This window comes from Lissotriton helveticus, chromosome 7 (genome assembly GCF_964261635.1).
Source record: "Lissotriton helveticus chromosome 7, aLisHel1.1, whole genome shotgun sequence".
NCBI lineage: Eukaryota > Metazoa > Chordata > Amphibia > Caudata > Salamandridae > Lissotriton > Lissotriton helveticus.
The window spans coordinates 1,263,117,446-1,263,133,393 of NC_136068.1; the positions used below are offsets into that span (position 1 = coordinate 1,263,117,446).

Sequence of the window (15,948 nt, forward strand, 5' to 3'; positions counted from 1 at the left end):
GTTAGTGGCTCAGGCACCTCAGGTTTCCTTGAGCTCTGGAAATTAATCAATATAGAATAATGGCTCAGTAATAGTATTCTAAATGTCTTATCTAGTGTTACTCATGACCGAATCTATATTAGTACCCTATTACCTTTCTTTTGGAACAATGTGCTCTTCTGATTACACGGAGGAGCCACCGTACAATAACGAGAAGTAATGTAGTTTTTATGGTTTATGAGCCTGGAAAATACAAAGGATGTTTGTTAATTAAATAAAATAACCAGTCTGAGTGATTGTTATTCTACTCAGTGCTAGATACAATATACTAACCTTTTTTGTAGATAAAGGTTACTTCATTAGCAGAGCTTAACTCCTGCACGTTTGGTCTATAGAGGTTTCTTCATATTTTGTTGTGGAAGCCACTCTATACTGGAGATAAAAAGGACCATTTATGCTTTCACTTTTTTAATTTTTTAAGCTTTTAAACTTTTAAACATGATGATGTACACATCTCGATTCATTCCATTAACATTGCCCAAGTGCGCAGATTGTTATTCAGTGCATGTAAACACTGGGTCGAATTAATGTTGTTACAGCGTGTGCGTCTTTTTTCTATTCAGTCCGATTTTGTAAGCTCGCTTATTCCCTTTCATGTAGGCTCCACGAGTTTAAAGGTTAAGGGTTTAGATACTCGATCCCTGCTTCCTACTCGATTCCCAAGATTGGGGTCTATTAATTATAATTCCCTATCACTGGGTTTGTTCTTACCTTTGGGTCGGATTTCGGCCTCCCTGCTCCTCCGTGTTCGCGTCTTCTTTAGGATTTCGAAGAGTCCCGTTTGGACGCTCTACCTGTGCTTTTAAGGTCTATGGTTACTATTGACCCGGAAGTGCTTTTTTATCAATGGTATCGAGTTTTCTAAAATAATCAAAAATAATATATTAATTGTCGACATTGTTAAAGATCAAGTCGACGACCTTTTTTTTGTATATATGTAGTGGTGGTTGCCACTGAAACGAGCGCGAGGGAAACCGGAAGTTGGTATCACTCGGTATTTTCATCAGTATCTATTCGGAGATAGTGTCCCCCAATTCTTTAAATTTAAGTATATATATAGGGACCGCAACGTTTGATATTCGTTTTTAATTTTAACCAAGCTCTATATTCGTTTATCTATGGTATTAATGAATACATTTTTAGTGTCGGCCATCTTGGAATGGGCTAATTTTACGAGTAAATCTCGAGGTGTCAGTTTAAGTTCAGTTTTTGACTAGCGATCTATATGCTGTGAGTCCTAATCATATTTCCACTCATATGTAAACCATACAAATCCACCATTGAATAAACAGTTTTTTACAAATTGATTTTACCCATATTGACATTTGTCGATCATAATGGTTTTACAGTGTCTGTTGCTGATACACGTAATTAATTTCCAAGTCTCAGGAAAGAAATACAATCACTACAATATATTTCTACTCATTTAAAAACCATACAAATAATCAAATGAATAAACATTATGTTAAAAGAGTGATTTTATCCGTATTAACATTTATAGGTCTTAATATTCTTAGAATATCTGTTACTGGTACACGTAATTCATTTCCGAGTCTCAGGGAAGTCCATATCTAACTTTGTGTAATGGCTCCCTATTGTATTGCGACATCATATGCTTCAATGTTTAACCAATGACATACAGATTTCTCCCATCCTGGGATATATTCCCTGGGGATAAAAACCCTCACAATCTACATTCAAAGACTAGCCCTGTGTTGGTCATAACAGAGAGTGGAAAACAAACAAGATCTGATGCCAATACAGAGGTTCTGAATGCCCACAGGATCGATATCTAATTTATAGAATTAATCTCTCCCATTCGTCCCTATTATTTAAACCGGTGCGAAAGGAGTTGAATAGGGACATGTAGAACTGCTCTCTCTTTTTTCTTTTATTGTCTACATTACCACCTCGGGTGTTCTGTGTGATGGCCTCTAATACACACCATTTCAGATCTTCTAATTTGTGGTTGTGTGTTAACCAATGTTCTACCAGGGGGGCCGATTTCTTTTGGGTTCGGATGGCAGATTTATGTTCAGTAATTCTTGTTCTCACTTCTCTCGCAGTTTCACCTATGTATACTTTGTTACATGGGCATATGATCATGTAAATGAGGTTTTTAGTTCTACAGTTCACAAAGGTTTTAATTTTGTGTTCTACTCCATTGTGCCGAACGGTATTGTCTTTAATCAACGATTCACAGTTTGAACACATATTACAGGCAAAGTTCCCAGTGGGGAACGGAGTATTATTGATGGTATTTTGATGATTTCGGGTCTGTTCTTTGAACGTATGGACCAAGCTATTTCTGATTGTTTTGTTTCTTCTGAAACTAAACATAGGTTTAGGGATCTTTTCCCCTGGTCTATTATTCAGTAACGTCCAGTTACGATTAATAATGTTTTTAATTTTGTTGCTGGCTGAACTGTAATTAGTTACAAAAATAAGTTTATCTCGAGTTTTCTCTTTGATGTTTTTGTCATCATGTTTTTCAAACAGTGAATCTCTATTGAAATATTTTGCGCGCTTGTATGCTCTTTTGATCAGATTCTTTGGATAGCCTCTCTGTCTGAGTTTGTCTGATAAGACATCTGCATGTTTATTAAAATCTCGCATACTTGTGCAGTTTCTTCTGATGCGTAAGTACTGCCCAAAGGGTATATTGTCCTTTTGGCTACTAGGGTGGTTACTTCTATAATGTAATAGTGTATTTCGATCGGTCGGTTTTGTATAGAGGTCAACTTCTAAGATACCACCATTTGATCTTATATTGATGTCCAAAAATTCTATTACTTCTTTGTTATAATTAGATGTAAACTTCAGATTTTTATCCCCTAGATTTAACCATGTAATGAACTCATTGAGCAGCTCTATCGTGCCAGACCAGATAAAAAAAATATCATCGATGAATCTTGACCAGTGTGTAATATTTTCGCTAAATGGAGCCAGTTCATTAAAAATATGTTTGTCTTCGAATGCCGCTACATAAAGGCAAGCTAGACTTGGGGCACAGGTGGCCCCCATGCTGGTGCCTTTGGTTTGTTTATAAAAATCATTTTTAAATAAAAAAATATTATTTTTTAAAATAATTTTGGCACAGTCTATAATGAATGTAGCGTGATGATTTAAATCTGCCGAATCTGTTTTTAGGAGGCCCTCTAACATCTCAATGGTGTCGTCTTGCGGGATGTTTGTATAGAGGGCCTCGATATCTAGAGTCACCAGCCATTGTGTGGTCACATCGTATACTAAGCCTTCAACTTTCTGAATCATACAGGTTGTATCTTTTATATAAGCTTTCTGCTTAGTTACGATAGGTTGCAAAAATCTATCAATATATTTGCTCAAAGGTTCGGTTACAGAATTTATTGATGACACTATGGGTCTCATGGGTGGATTGGTCATACTCTTATGAACTTTTGGAAGTCCGTAAAGGGCAGGAATTATTGGTGCTTCATTCTTTAAAAATTTGTATTCATCTGTGCAGATGACCTCATCTTCTCTGGCGTAATCAAGGAGAGTATTAACCTTCTTCACCAAGGCGTTCCATTCTGATCTACTTGAGGAACAATAGTGTTCTTTATTATTAAGTAAGGCCCTCATTCTATTGTCATAATCGTCAGAGTTCATAAGGACAATACTTCCCCCTTTGTCCCCTGGTTTAACTGTCAGGAGATCATTCTTTTCTAGGTTTTTTAAAGCCGTTCTTTCAAGGGGACTTAAATTATTTACGTCCCTTAAGGGGTGAGTTAAAAGTTCTGCAATGTTGCTTTCAACTACTTTTTCAAAAAGGTCTACCTGTTTATTGACCATCCCAATGTTGGGAGTCCAAGTAGATTTTGCTTTCAGCCCAGATTTATTATGTACAGTTTCTTGGGGAGATTTGTCTCTAAAAAAGTCCTGTAATCTGATTTTCCTAAAAAACCCTTGAAGGTCTCTCTCTAGGTTATATTTATTGATTTTGCTGCTGATTGCGAAACCTAAGCCCTTTTCTAAGACTTTTTTTTCTGTTTCTGTCAGGACAGTGTCAGAGAGGTTTATAATCGCGGCCTTATGATTTAGTCCCATTTTGGTTGGCTCCTGGTGTAGTACCTCTTCTGTTGTTGAGGTTGAGGGAAGGACTTCCCTCTCCCCCTGCCTCTCGATTGGTTGTGCTGATTTTGGTGGTTCCCTCGACCACGTTGCCCTAAAAAAGATAGCGAGTCTCTACTTGGTGTTGATGTGGACTCACCTCCTTTTGTTCTATCTGTTGTTTTGTCTTGTTCAGAGTCTGTACTTGTGTACGAAGAGTCTGACCAAGTTACACGTTTTTTTGGGTATGTACGCCAAGCTTGTTGCCCCTGGTTTCTATATGGGTAATACCACTAGGAAAACTCTCGGTTATTGGTGACAGTGATCACGTAAAGCCAGGGATCTCGTTGTTGTCCTAATTACATGGTACACCATTGAAAAAGTTATGGAGTCTGTTTCTGACTGCCTGACATGGTATACAACAAACTACTGGTGCTTTGATTCTGTCCTTTCTGCATAGCACGCCGTACAAACACCTGGTACATTAAGTCGGGCCATAACAGCAGGACATACAGTGCATAGAACTTGTGGGGCAACAAGTGTGCTCCTAAATGCTTGGCATACTATACTAAGAATTCCTTATGCAGCTAGCATGCTCCTAAATAGATGACACACCAAACAAAATACTCCTGTCACACCGAGTCTCTTCCTGGCTGCGTGGTTTATGATAGAAAAAACGTCTGGTGCACCAAGTCTGTTCTTACCACTATGGTTTACCATGTAATGAGCTTGTGATGCACGAAGACTGTTCCTAACTGCACGGCATGCTCTACAGAAATCTACAGTCGCATAGAATTTGCCCCCGACTGAATGTACAATACAAGGAAAGTGGCGTGCATGAATCTGCTCCATTCTCCGTGGTGTATCTTACACCGTACTACTGGTGAACCGAGCATATTCCTATCTGTGTGTCATTCAACTTTGTATCATGAAACTGTCATTTCAAATGGCCATCAGGCCAGCATCAGAACATAAATGAGGAAATGTGCAAAGAAGCTGAAGGAATCCCCTCGCTTTTCCAGACCTGTGCTTCATCGATCTTAGGGTGCGTGTGTAGAAACTGCTCGATCTCTGCTGGATAGATGTTCTCGCCACCTCGAATAATCAGGTCCTTAATACGCCCGACAATTTGACAGTAACCATACTTATCCAAGGTGGCAATGTCCCTGAAAAACAAACAACAGCATGAGTAAAGGTGGACTGCACCACTGTATTCTCAAAGAAACACATTACCAGTAGAACCATCATATTCACCAATGAACACATCCAAACATGGTAAACTATATCAAGTTTGCAAGCACAGCAAGGGATAACTCATTGTTACCACAGATTACATCACTCTTCCATACACCATCACACTTATAGCATGACCATACAAGATTCTGTTTAACATACACCACGAATATGATCCTATGAAGCCAATACAGGGTCCTCGTCAAAGCAACTGAGCCCCAACCCATTGCCTGCCATGGTCTAGAGAGAGGGGACTGCTGGGATTACTGTGCTGTGCAGCAGAGGGCCTGCTGAATCTTCTTGGTGGAAGACCACTTGCCTGTGAGCACTGGGCAGTCAGCGATGCCTGTGCTGGACCGCTGGACCCAGAGCCCATTTGCCGAGTGTCGCAAGCGATTCAGATTCATGAATCTCCAACACTTGATTCAGCCCATCCATTTGCACATCCGGCCACCGCCTGGACCTCTGCTTCCCTATATGTCTGGGTTGCCACAGATGTTCCACAATTTTTCTGTTGAAACTTTCTAGACACTTTAATCCAGCTCGGATGCATCTTGATAGGACTTCCTGGTTGGAGGTCACTGAGGGTCTCAAGAGGTGACGTTATCACTCAGGACAGAAAGGTAGGTGCTCCTCTGTGGACCTCACCCCTCCCTTAATCTCCAACACCACATGCTGAGGTCTGTCCCACCTCTGGGCTGGCACTATGGGAAACCATTTTCAAAGGCTCTGTTCCTCTTCACCGTCAAGCTCCTGTCCAAGTTCGCCATTGACACAGGCTAGTTAATATAATATTGTGTGTTCTTGGTCTCCTGGGCCCCCTCTCTTGTGATTCTCCCAGTTCCCAGTACAGATTACTGGGTACTGATGATTTTCATGCAGTTACATGCAGAGTTTCCTCCATTCTGTAGAGCAAATGCACTTTTCTGCATCACTGAAAAAACATCTCATTCTCTTTTCATGTGCACTGAATTTTCAAACAAACGATTGATGAAATCGTCTACTACAACTGCCAACCATTATTGGAATCTTTGCTGCAACGAGAACCCTTCTGTGGGAATACGCAAAATGCTTGCAAAATGTTTCTTACGTCTTTAGAAGACCACTGTCCGAGTTGTGACTTCTACTTTTGGAAAGCCAGCAGATTGCTAGAAATGAAACTAACACTCCCACAGCAACTTCTCTGCTAATTTTTTAATTTGCAAATGTGTTTCTATCATCAATTCTTGTATACATCGCACACCACAACCCCAAAGCATTAGACTGTATGCACTCTTCTCATAATAGATGTCAAATATTTTTTTCAGTCATGATTTGTCTTGTTTTTTAACTGCATAATGCTTCAAAAAGTAATTGACTTTTGCACGAAAATCATCATGCTATGTCTTTTAAAAAACAACCAATGCAATTACAGTCTTTGTCATTATTGCTGTTCACTGGGGTAATTGCACATTATCCATTTATACGTTCTAAATTCTCTATACGTTATTACAAGTCTCGAAAATCAGCCCTCTTTTAAAAGTCCTTATGTCTTATTTCAGCAATACAAACCTTAAATCATTCTGGCTTATGCATGTTTGGGACTATATAATACAAATTAAAAAAAAGATATATGCTCTGGCTGTAGGCGTCTTCAAAATGACCCCACAGTACATTATGGAGACGCTCAGGAAGACACAGACAGACTCTACAACAAGCATTTGCAATGCAATACGTCTCGCATTCATGTGAGATTGAGCTATTGGCATTGTAAATGACAATGCCTTTTATTTATGTTTTGCGTTTTAAAACATAAATAAAAGGCATTGTTACTTACAATACTAATAGCTTATACTCTCGCAAATGCAAGACCTATTGCATTGCAATCCAATAAAATCCAGTCAAAAGCAATATCCTAAACTTGGTACTAGATACAACAATCACTTTTATACAACTAGAAGATCCTTTAAGAAAGTTTTTTCTTTGGCTCTATTTTCGGAGAATATACCATATCCATCTTCGAAATCAGCAACCCCTACGGCAAACCAGCCCGTATACAGCGGGGTTGTCCCAAAAGCCTGCATGCATGCATTCCTTCTCAAGCCTAAACCAGCAGCATGGTCCCCAGTATGCCTCGTGCTTTGGTATGACATGCATGTTCACAGAGCAACATTTTTCGTTGCTTTAAATTATTATTTTTTTATTTGGAAATAAAAATATATATGACAGCTGCAGATCCAAATTTGAAGGAATGCTTTGCTTTAACACAAAAAAAAAAAATGAAAATGCTTTCCGAAACACTGTGTGTGTGAATGCCTTTTAGATCGAGCTTGTGTTAAAACCGAAGAGGAACAAACTGTGTATTAAATGCAAGGGGCACTATTTTAGAAACGTTCAGAAGTGTCCAAATAGGTCTGCAAGACTGCCTGCAACCACAGAGGCAACATCAAAAGGAATTAAGAGAGTGCAGGTTTTATTTTTGAATACATGCCTTTAGCCATAAGATGGCTTTCCCATACAAGACATGGCATTGTTTGTAGTGCCCCAATTCTCTTCCTGAATGTCGCACACACTTACTTCTCAAGGACGTCATGCCTGCCTTGCCGCTGCTCATCTTTCTGTTGTGCACTTCCAAGCCCACGATCTGGTGGCATGTGCTGATGGCAAGAAAAGGTGCAGCCTCCCCCACCAAAAAATAGAGCCCTACCTCATACGATTGGGATCTGGAACAATTAACTTTTGGTGAAGAAAGAAAGTAAGAAACAGAGGAAAGAGCAGACAGAACAACGAGAGCACATAAGCATTATAGATTAGTCATCAGCTAGGCTGGATAAAGAGACAGAACTCATGTGAGTAGAGGCAGAAAGTAAAGTACCAGACATAAAAAAGAAAGAGCAGATAGGAAGAGGAGAGACAGCAGCCAAGAAAGGGACAAGTCATATAAAGGAAACCGCCTATTATGAAGATGGAGAAAGCAGCCAAGCAGGTAAGAGAGACATCCAATGGACAGATAAACCACGCATGCAAACTCCTAGAATAGCCTTTGCCAGGCTATACTCAAAGGGACTGAGGGATGCCGCTTCCCGCGAGACACTGCATTAAAACGTCCAGCGCTTGAAATGAAAACATATGCACTTCTTAAAGTAGTGTAAACAGAGAGACGCCTGACAGCACTGACCGGACAAAAGCTGCCTCAGCCACCAACTTTAGAAACCATGTTATAACGGTGGGCATTTCAGAAAGAACTGAAACTTAATGATGTTATTGCTAACAACCGCCTCGTATTTGGTATCCATAAATGTGACTGATGAGTTTCCCCCAAACAACACTATGTGCAAAGCGGAATCCTGAGCTTCCACCTGCCACATGCTCTCGACCACTGTCTGTGCAAACGCAACAGTGCCTTGGCTGAAACACGCCTTAAAAGTAAGCTTCAGATTTACTACAGGGAAAGCGTGAAACAAAGCAAATACGAGCCGGGCATACCTGCACAAACGGCTCCTTGCCCGCCCCAGCACAGTAGATAATTTTAAGGTTGATGGGCATTGTCCGACTCCTCATGGCTGCAACGGAAGCGTTGCTGTCTGCACTACGTTCCTGGTTGTCTGCAGACATATGTTCACCGTGCGCGCGGTTTCCTCATTTTCTGAAAGCACTTTATAGGATGCAAACTGTGTTTAACCAGGCCTGAGGCGCCACACGAAAACAAGCAAAAAATAAATAAAACGAGACACGGCCTGCCGGCCGTGAAAGTGAAAGTACGGCCGGCCGGCCGTGAATAATTAGGGGAGGAGCAGCCAGGAGAGAGCAGGAGCGGAGGCGCCAAGCTGGGGAACAGATGGCTGGCGATTTGATGATGTGCACGCGCATTTTAGCTCAATGCGCATGCGCATTGACCTAAAAGCGCACGGGCACAGCATCAAATCGCCAGTCGAGTTAAACTCTTGTTTAGGTCCCTATAGTCTCGCTCCGCTCAATGCGCATGCGCATTGACAGGCGAGACCTAAAAAGGACTTAGAAGTAACGAAGGCGCAGGCGGAAGGCCGCAGTCGGACCACCAGACCCCAGGAAGAAAAGCATGAGAAGGAGAAGGATAAAAGGAGGATGTGGCTGAGGAACAGTAATGGGACAAGAGGGTTTCTCCCTTTAAAAGACCCCAGATTGAAAAATGAGCATTCATCAGGTTAAATTTATCAACATTGGCGATGCGATGTAAAAAAACCCCCAAAAACAGTGACATTGATCCTTAGGTTTAGGGTTGCTGGGCAAGATTCGGCCTGAGAACAGACTACATAAATCCTTAATTTACACCTACGTAATGGTAAACCTACCCTCACATCCTTCATTACTGCTCCAGCCTGTTTTTCTCAAACTACATCTATGCACTTCCTGGGTTTACACCTTCATTACAGATCACCCGGTTAGAATACCGCATTCCTCAAACTCTTTGTAGAGCTTATCATGCCAATCAATGTTATTCCACCACAATTCAAACATCCATCTAAAGGATTTCACTATTAAGTAAAAGGAGAGAAATGCCACAAAAGGAACATTATCATTGTATAGCCACTGGTTTGAGCATTAGGCTATCCCTTTCTCAGCCACTGCTTTTGCTCTTCTATTTGGATAATCAACATAATCTCGAAACACCTAAAACCTCTCTAAACGACATTCCACTCTGCTTCATGTGACCAGCACTCAAGGTTCAACTTTTGAGAAGCTACTCAATTATCTAATGTGAACTCTCCACGACAAACAAATCAATCTTAGAGCCTTCATAAAATTAAACCTACTCGACCTTAAAGCACTCACATTCAACATACAAGCACCTTGGTAGCCCAACAAACTCGATCTCCTCAAAAGATAGGGGCGACATCTTCAGAAGAGTTGGCAGCAGCTATGAAGATTGAATCTATAGCACCCGTCATCTCCATACATAAAAGAAAAAGTTACTTACCTATAACTACAGTTCGCCAGCATTGGTATTTTTAATAGATTCAGATACTTGAATTATTTCTCAGTGTCATGACGGGAATCCCCTGAAGTCAATGCTAACAGAACAGTATTCCAATACAGCAACAAACATTTAAAACAAATTGAAAACCACTACAGACTACAAGTTGCTCTTCCACCTCATTTTATAACCTGGGGATTGGACAACCAGGAGAGGGGTCCAGAGTACCAACTGTCACAATTTCATTGCTTGTATCTGGAAGGTATTGGTAGCTTCAAGAATGTTGGCAGCTCTCAGATTCTCTTCTGGTCAGTCAGTCTGTGTTTCAATGTGAATCAAGACAGGTAGGTCTAAGTTTTTTTAAATTCTGTCGCATCTTGTAGCCATCCTGTTTCTCCAACATTGATTAATCTAACTGCACAGTTCTTGAAGGCTGTCCTTGGCAAGACCCTCTATTTTAGATAGACTTTAGCCCATAGAAACTATTGTGGTCTCAATGGCGATCACCTAATTTTTCATGTTGGCAGTCTACTGTAAATCCAAAAGGCCGCCAAACTCAGTGTTGCCTCATGAAGCATGCCTTCCACACAGCAGTCAGCTGAATCAGAGATCAATGTTTCCTTATCGCCTGAATGCAATGACTGGCAAATGCCTTTTTGGAGTCGTGGGTGACTAATTTTTTTTCTCTGGGAGCCACACATTATCAGGAGACAGGATCTGGTCATGTGGGAAGCCAGTGCCCTTCTTGTAGAAATCCTGTAAGCATTTACTTCAAGAGCAAGAGTTAATACTTTTTCTAGTCTCTACATGGCCGGGTACCTTTGTTTAGGAAGGACAGGAAGCCTCCCCAGTGGTGCTGGTGCTCTACTACAAAGTCTATTCAAGCCTCCTGCCAAGCAGGGCTCCCTGTTATCATACGATCAGCACTGTAAAGCAGTATTCACCAAGCTGACAGCAACCCCTCCTTCTAAGGCCGGTACCCCACGAAACAGGCCTTCCTCTGAATTTCTTCACTCACCAATCTTCTTTTTCAACATCTCATCATGAGCCCTAAGGATGTTGCGTGCCGGGCTGCACAGGGAAGATCTAGGCCAGGGGGCTAACTCATCCATTGCAAAATCCAGAAGGGTCCTTTTAACTGCAGTGTATGAAAGGCCAGACTGCTTTGCTCTCATTAAAGGCAAGGGCTGCAATGCTTACACATCCTGTTGAGTTTATTGTGGTTCAAGGCATGGGGTGCTCCAGTCGCATTAGGCCCTCCAGAGCTTGCAAGTCTGCTCCAGCCATGGAACCAGACTTTCTCATTCTCACTGCCAATGGACCCTCCTCACTCGCGGAGCTGGGAGCGGCTTGAAATTCTCCGTTTAACCGGTCCCGCAATTTTGCCTGCTCCCATTACAGCACTCCATTTGTGTTGCCAGTCACAGCTCCCTGCAGTTGCAGCAGCGTTGGGCAACTCCCCTCTGCATACGGAGACTCTTTTCTTGTCTGTGCTCAACTTCAGGGGCACTGAGCACAGTGCAGCAGTCCTCACCCTGGATCTGGGTGACACTCCTGAGCAGCCAGCGATGAAGTCTCCTAGCCAGCACTTGTGTCATCCACCACCACAGGTACAGACGACAGAGTCACCCATCACAGCACTGTAGGAATAGGCAAGCTGCGCAGTCACAACTTTTCACTCAATGGCCCAGCACTTAGTAGTTCCATCGGTACGCCTCTGCCCATAGCCTCCCCAAAACCCAAATGACACACAGACAAGTATATTGGGATGAAGAAGTTGCAGGTCTATTTGTAATACAAATAACATGATGGGTTAACTGACAGGCGACCCCCTAGACCCCGCAACCCCTTGTTGCAGGGAGCCTGAAGTTGAGCCAAAGAAACAGACACCAGCGGCAATAGCCCGGTGTGGTACCTGGGAGGATAGCTCCTCCCACCGATGGACCTATCGTCCACCCACCCCACCCTCCGGACAAGGGAGAGTTAACTCACACCTTCCCCATCCAGGCGGGGCGCTATCGGCAAGCCCTGGGTTGGTCAGGCTTACAACCGCCCTAAGGACTAACGGGGCGCCGTCGAAACCAAGTCCCCAAGAAGGGCCCCTTGGATTATGTATGACTCTGCACGGTGCATTTCGCACTGGGGCTTCAGGTCCTGTTCTTGCGCCTGTCCTGTATGGGGATCGCCTTGTACCTCATCCACAGCCCTGGGCGTGGCAACCGCTGCGCCCAGAGCCCCCACTACCTAGCTCCCTATTCTCCTCTACTTGCATCCTTCTGTTTCCAGCGCTTCCCCTAAATCTAGTAGGAATATTGCCATGCCTACCTTGGACAAATGGAGCCCGTCAGATTCCCAGCAACCAATGGACTTAGCATGCAGCAGGCCGTGCCTGATGAAACCCACCCCTCGCATTTCTGCAAATTTCGCATAGCTGCGTTTACGCGCCTGCTGGTAACTTCCAGCGCATCATGCGAAATCGCTCCATGCCATAAGGGTCTGGGAGTTATTTCCGACCACCATACACTGCACGATCCCAGCTCACTGCTCAAGATGCTCAGGTCCTTCCTCATTGCATCCAACAGACGCCTCTTGCCTAATGCAACCAGATCATTCCCCCCTAGGTGCACCACTAAGATGTTTGGCGGCCGCCTATTCTCCTTCAATGTCCTACGCAGCGTTGTTAAGAGCGCAGACCAATGCATTCCGGGGAGGCCAAACCATGATATACTAGTGTTGGTGAAGCCATGCTTCCAAGTGACTGCATTCACCCATCTTGCCAGTCTTGCGACATAAGAGTACCCCATCACCCACACCTCTGTTCCTGCAATGAAACACAATGGTTTGCAAGATTATAGTTTATTTGACACTTACAACTACTGCAAAGTAAAACAACCACCAAAACGTGGCAACTGTAATCTAAAATTCAAACTGTACAATAAACCAAAAAAGGCCACATAAACCGTGGCATATGTAAACATGTTCTTTCGTCGCCTACTTGTTCCCTACCGCAGTTCTGATCAAAGGGCGTATTGCACCCACTGGTCTCACATATCTTTTGTAGCAGTTGGAGTCCCACCACCCTACCCTCTTTATAGCCTCAGCCGGCATACCTTCCTTGAAGGCTGTGGTGGCAGCCCCTATCCTAAAAGAGTGGGAGCTGTACTTGGCCCCCCTATTTGAATAGCCTGCCAAGAATAGGCACCCCTGCATCACATGCTCCACATGGTATTTTGTGACCGGGGAGCCGTCTGAATGTATCAATAGCAGCCCTTCTGTACATGGGCGGCAGGACAAGAAGGCGGCTAGCAGAGCCACCGGGCAGTAGCTGTCGTTGCCCAGGCGATGCAAGGAGGTGTTCCTACCCCTGCCTAACTGGTCTGTCTTCGAGAATTGTAAGTATATTTCCACTGATTCGGCTGTAAGACGCACATCCTTCATCTGCAGGGCCCTAGAGTTCTTCTCCTTTTTGGAGTGAGCCACCAACTCCCCTATTCTAAAGGCTCCAAAGAACGCTAGGCTGAATGTCACTTCGTAGGCTGAGTGGGTGACCGTGGGGAGGGCGTCTAGCATATTTTTTAATGTCTCATAATCAATGGGGGCCCTTTGGTCTACTGATTTAGGCATCACTCTCGCCCAACCTTTGAGCGCTGCCTTGGTCGTAAACAATGTGGTGGGGTCCTTCTGACCTAACAGCCTGGCATGGTGCCCAATGGCCGACAGGTGACCAGCCATCCACGAGCGGCTCTTCCCCTCATCTTTCGCCCAAATCATAAATGCTTGCACCCTGTCAACCTGTATTGAAGCCTCCTGCTCACAAGGGCCCATAATTTCACAAAATGTTTTTACGTAAGTCTGATATCTTCTCATAGTCTGGGGTGCCAGGGACAGCTCGCCTAGCTCTCTAATGCGCTGCGCCACCGCAGCAGGTGCCAGAGCTGAGCCGGGAAAGGTGTCATCTCCTCCCTCGCTCTTGGCCAAGCCTCTCGAAACCGCTGCCAATGAAAACGTGAGAGAGCGTCACCAGCCGTGTTCTGGACTCCTGGGATGTGTCTAGCTCTACATTCCACGTTATTGTACAGACATACTTTGACTAACTCCCTAAGTAAGCATAATACAAGCGCGCAGGAGGCTGACTGGGTGTTGATGGCTTGGACCACAGCCATGTTGTCAGACCAGAGGACCACCCTTTTCGCAGTTAGCAAGGCAGGCCAAAGATGGAAAGCAACTACAATCGGGAAAAGTTCTAATACCGTTATGTTGGCAGTTATCTTTTTCTTCCTCCATGCGTTGGGCCATTTCGCTGCGCACCATTCCCTGTCGAGGATAGCGCCAAAACCTACCCTGTCTGACACGTCTGTAAACAGCGTCATCTCCTGGCTGCTGGTCCAGGGGTCCCTCCATATGACAGAGCCATTGAACTACTCAAGGAAATCCCCTCACATCTTGAGATTCTCCTTAACCCCCATGCTCAGCCTCACTTGATGATGTCTGCGTTTTATTTTGGCAGCTGTCCTGGCTAACCTGCGCGCAAAGGCTCTGCCCGCTGGAATCACCTTGGTGGCGAAGTTTAATTTGCCATGCAAGCTTTGTATATCGTCCAGTGACACCTTATCTTGCCCCAGTATTGTACGGATCTGAGCTGCCAGTTCGGTGACTTTGTCTGCTGGAAGCCTAGCCTCCCCTGCCCTAGTGTCAATCTCTACGCCTAGGAAAACTAATACCTGCGCTGGCCCCACTGTCTTCCCCGGGGCAAGTGGTACCCCCAGGTGTTCAGTCACTTCTTGGAATTTTGCTAGTGCCTCTGCGCAGTTTTGTGTCTCTGCTCTACCAACAAACAGGAGGTCATTTAGATAATGAGTCACGCTCTCAACCCCTTCTATCTCTTGGAGTACCCACTGGAGGAAAGTGCTAAAGGCCTCAGTGTTGGCTGCTGGGATGGACTGGCAGGAGGCGGAACGCCGACTCTATGTCAGCTTTAGCCAGCCAGGCCCCTTTGCCAGCCCTGCGTACCAGGTCCATGGCCACATCGAATGAGCAGTACGAAACAGAGCACACCCCTTCTTCCAAGTTGTGGTTGACCGAGTCGCCTTCAGGGTATGACAGGTGGTGTATCAGTCTGAATGCCCCAGGCTCTTTTTTGGGCACTATCCCCAGGGGGGAAGACTATGAAATTGGCGAGCGGGGGCTGTGAGAAAGGACCCGCAACCCTCCCCAGTTCCAGTTCCTTGAAAACTTTCGCTCTCACTACCTCAGGATTATTTTTAGCTGATTTCAAGTTTTCTGCATCCCGTGCCATTGGAGCCCCTCTGTAAGGTATGACAAAACCTTCAGCAAACCCTCCCAGGAGCAGTCTCCCATCTAGTCTGTTCGGGTATTTATTCAGCAGGGTGATTAAACGATCCAGTTTTATAGGTGAGGGCTCATTCACTGCATTGATCTGTTTGGCTAACCGGCTGGGGGGGGCAGTACTTGTGCAGTTCGGAGCTGGTGAAGGCCTAGTGGGCAGCGGTTGTGAGGGGGAGGGGGGCCGGGGGGTTTCAGGCGCGCCTATGCTACTTGTTCTGCCAAGACCCGCCCCTCCCCCCGTACTGACTACCTTGCTTTTGTCCTTTGGATGTCCTGCATGCTCCTGCCTGATGTTGCCCTCCACAGTTGCTACATGTGTGTGTGAA

The 15,948-nt window shown here is 44.3% G+C and overlaps 1 protein-coding gene across 1 annotated transcript in view; it reads right to left on the bottom strand.

Moving 5' to 3' along the window:
* ACSF2 (acyl-CoA synthetase family member 2) overlaps positions 1-15,948 on the bottom strand; it is a 795,127-nt gene that overhangs the window by 51,270 nt on the left and 727,909 nt on the right. The window contains exon 13 of the mRNA XM_078654457.1: positions 5,135-5,276. Coding sequence (XP_078510583.1) covers positions 5,135-5,276 — 142 coding nt within the window. The remainder of the gene's footprint in view (positions 1-5,134; positions 5,277-15,948) is intronic.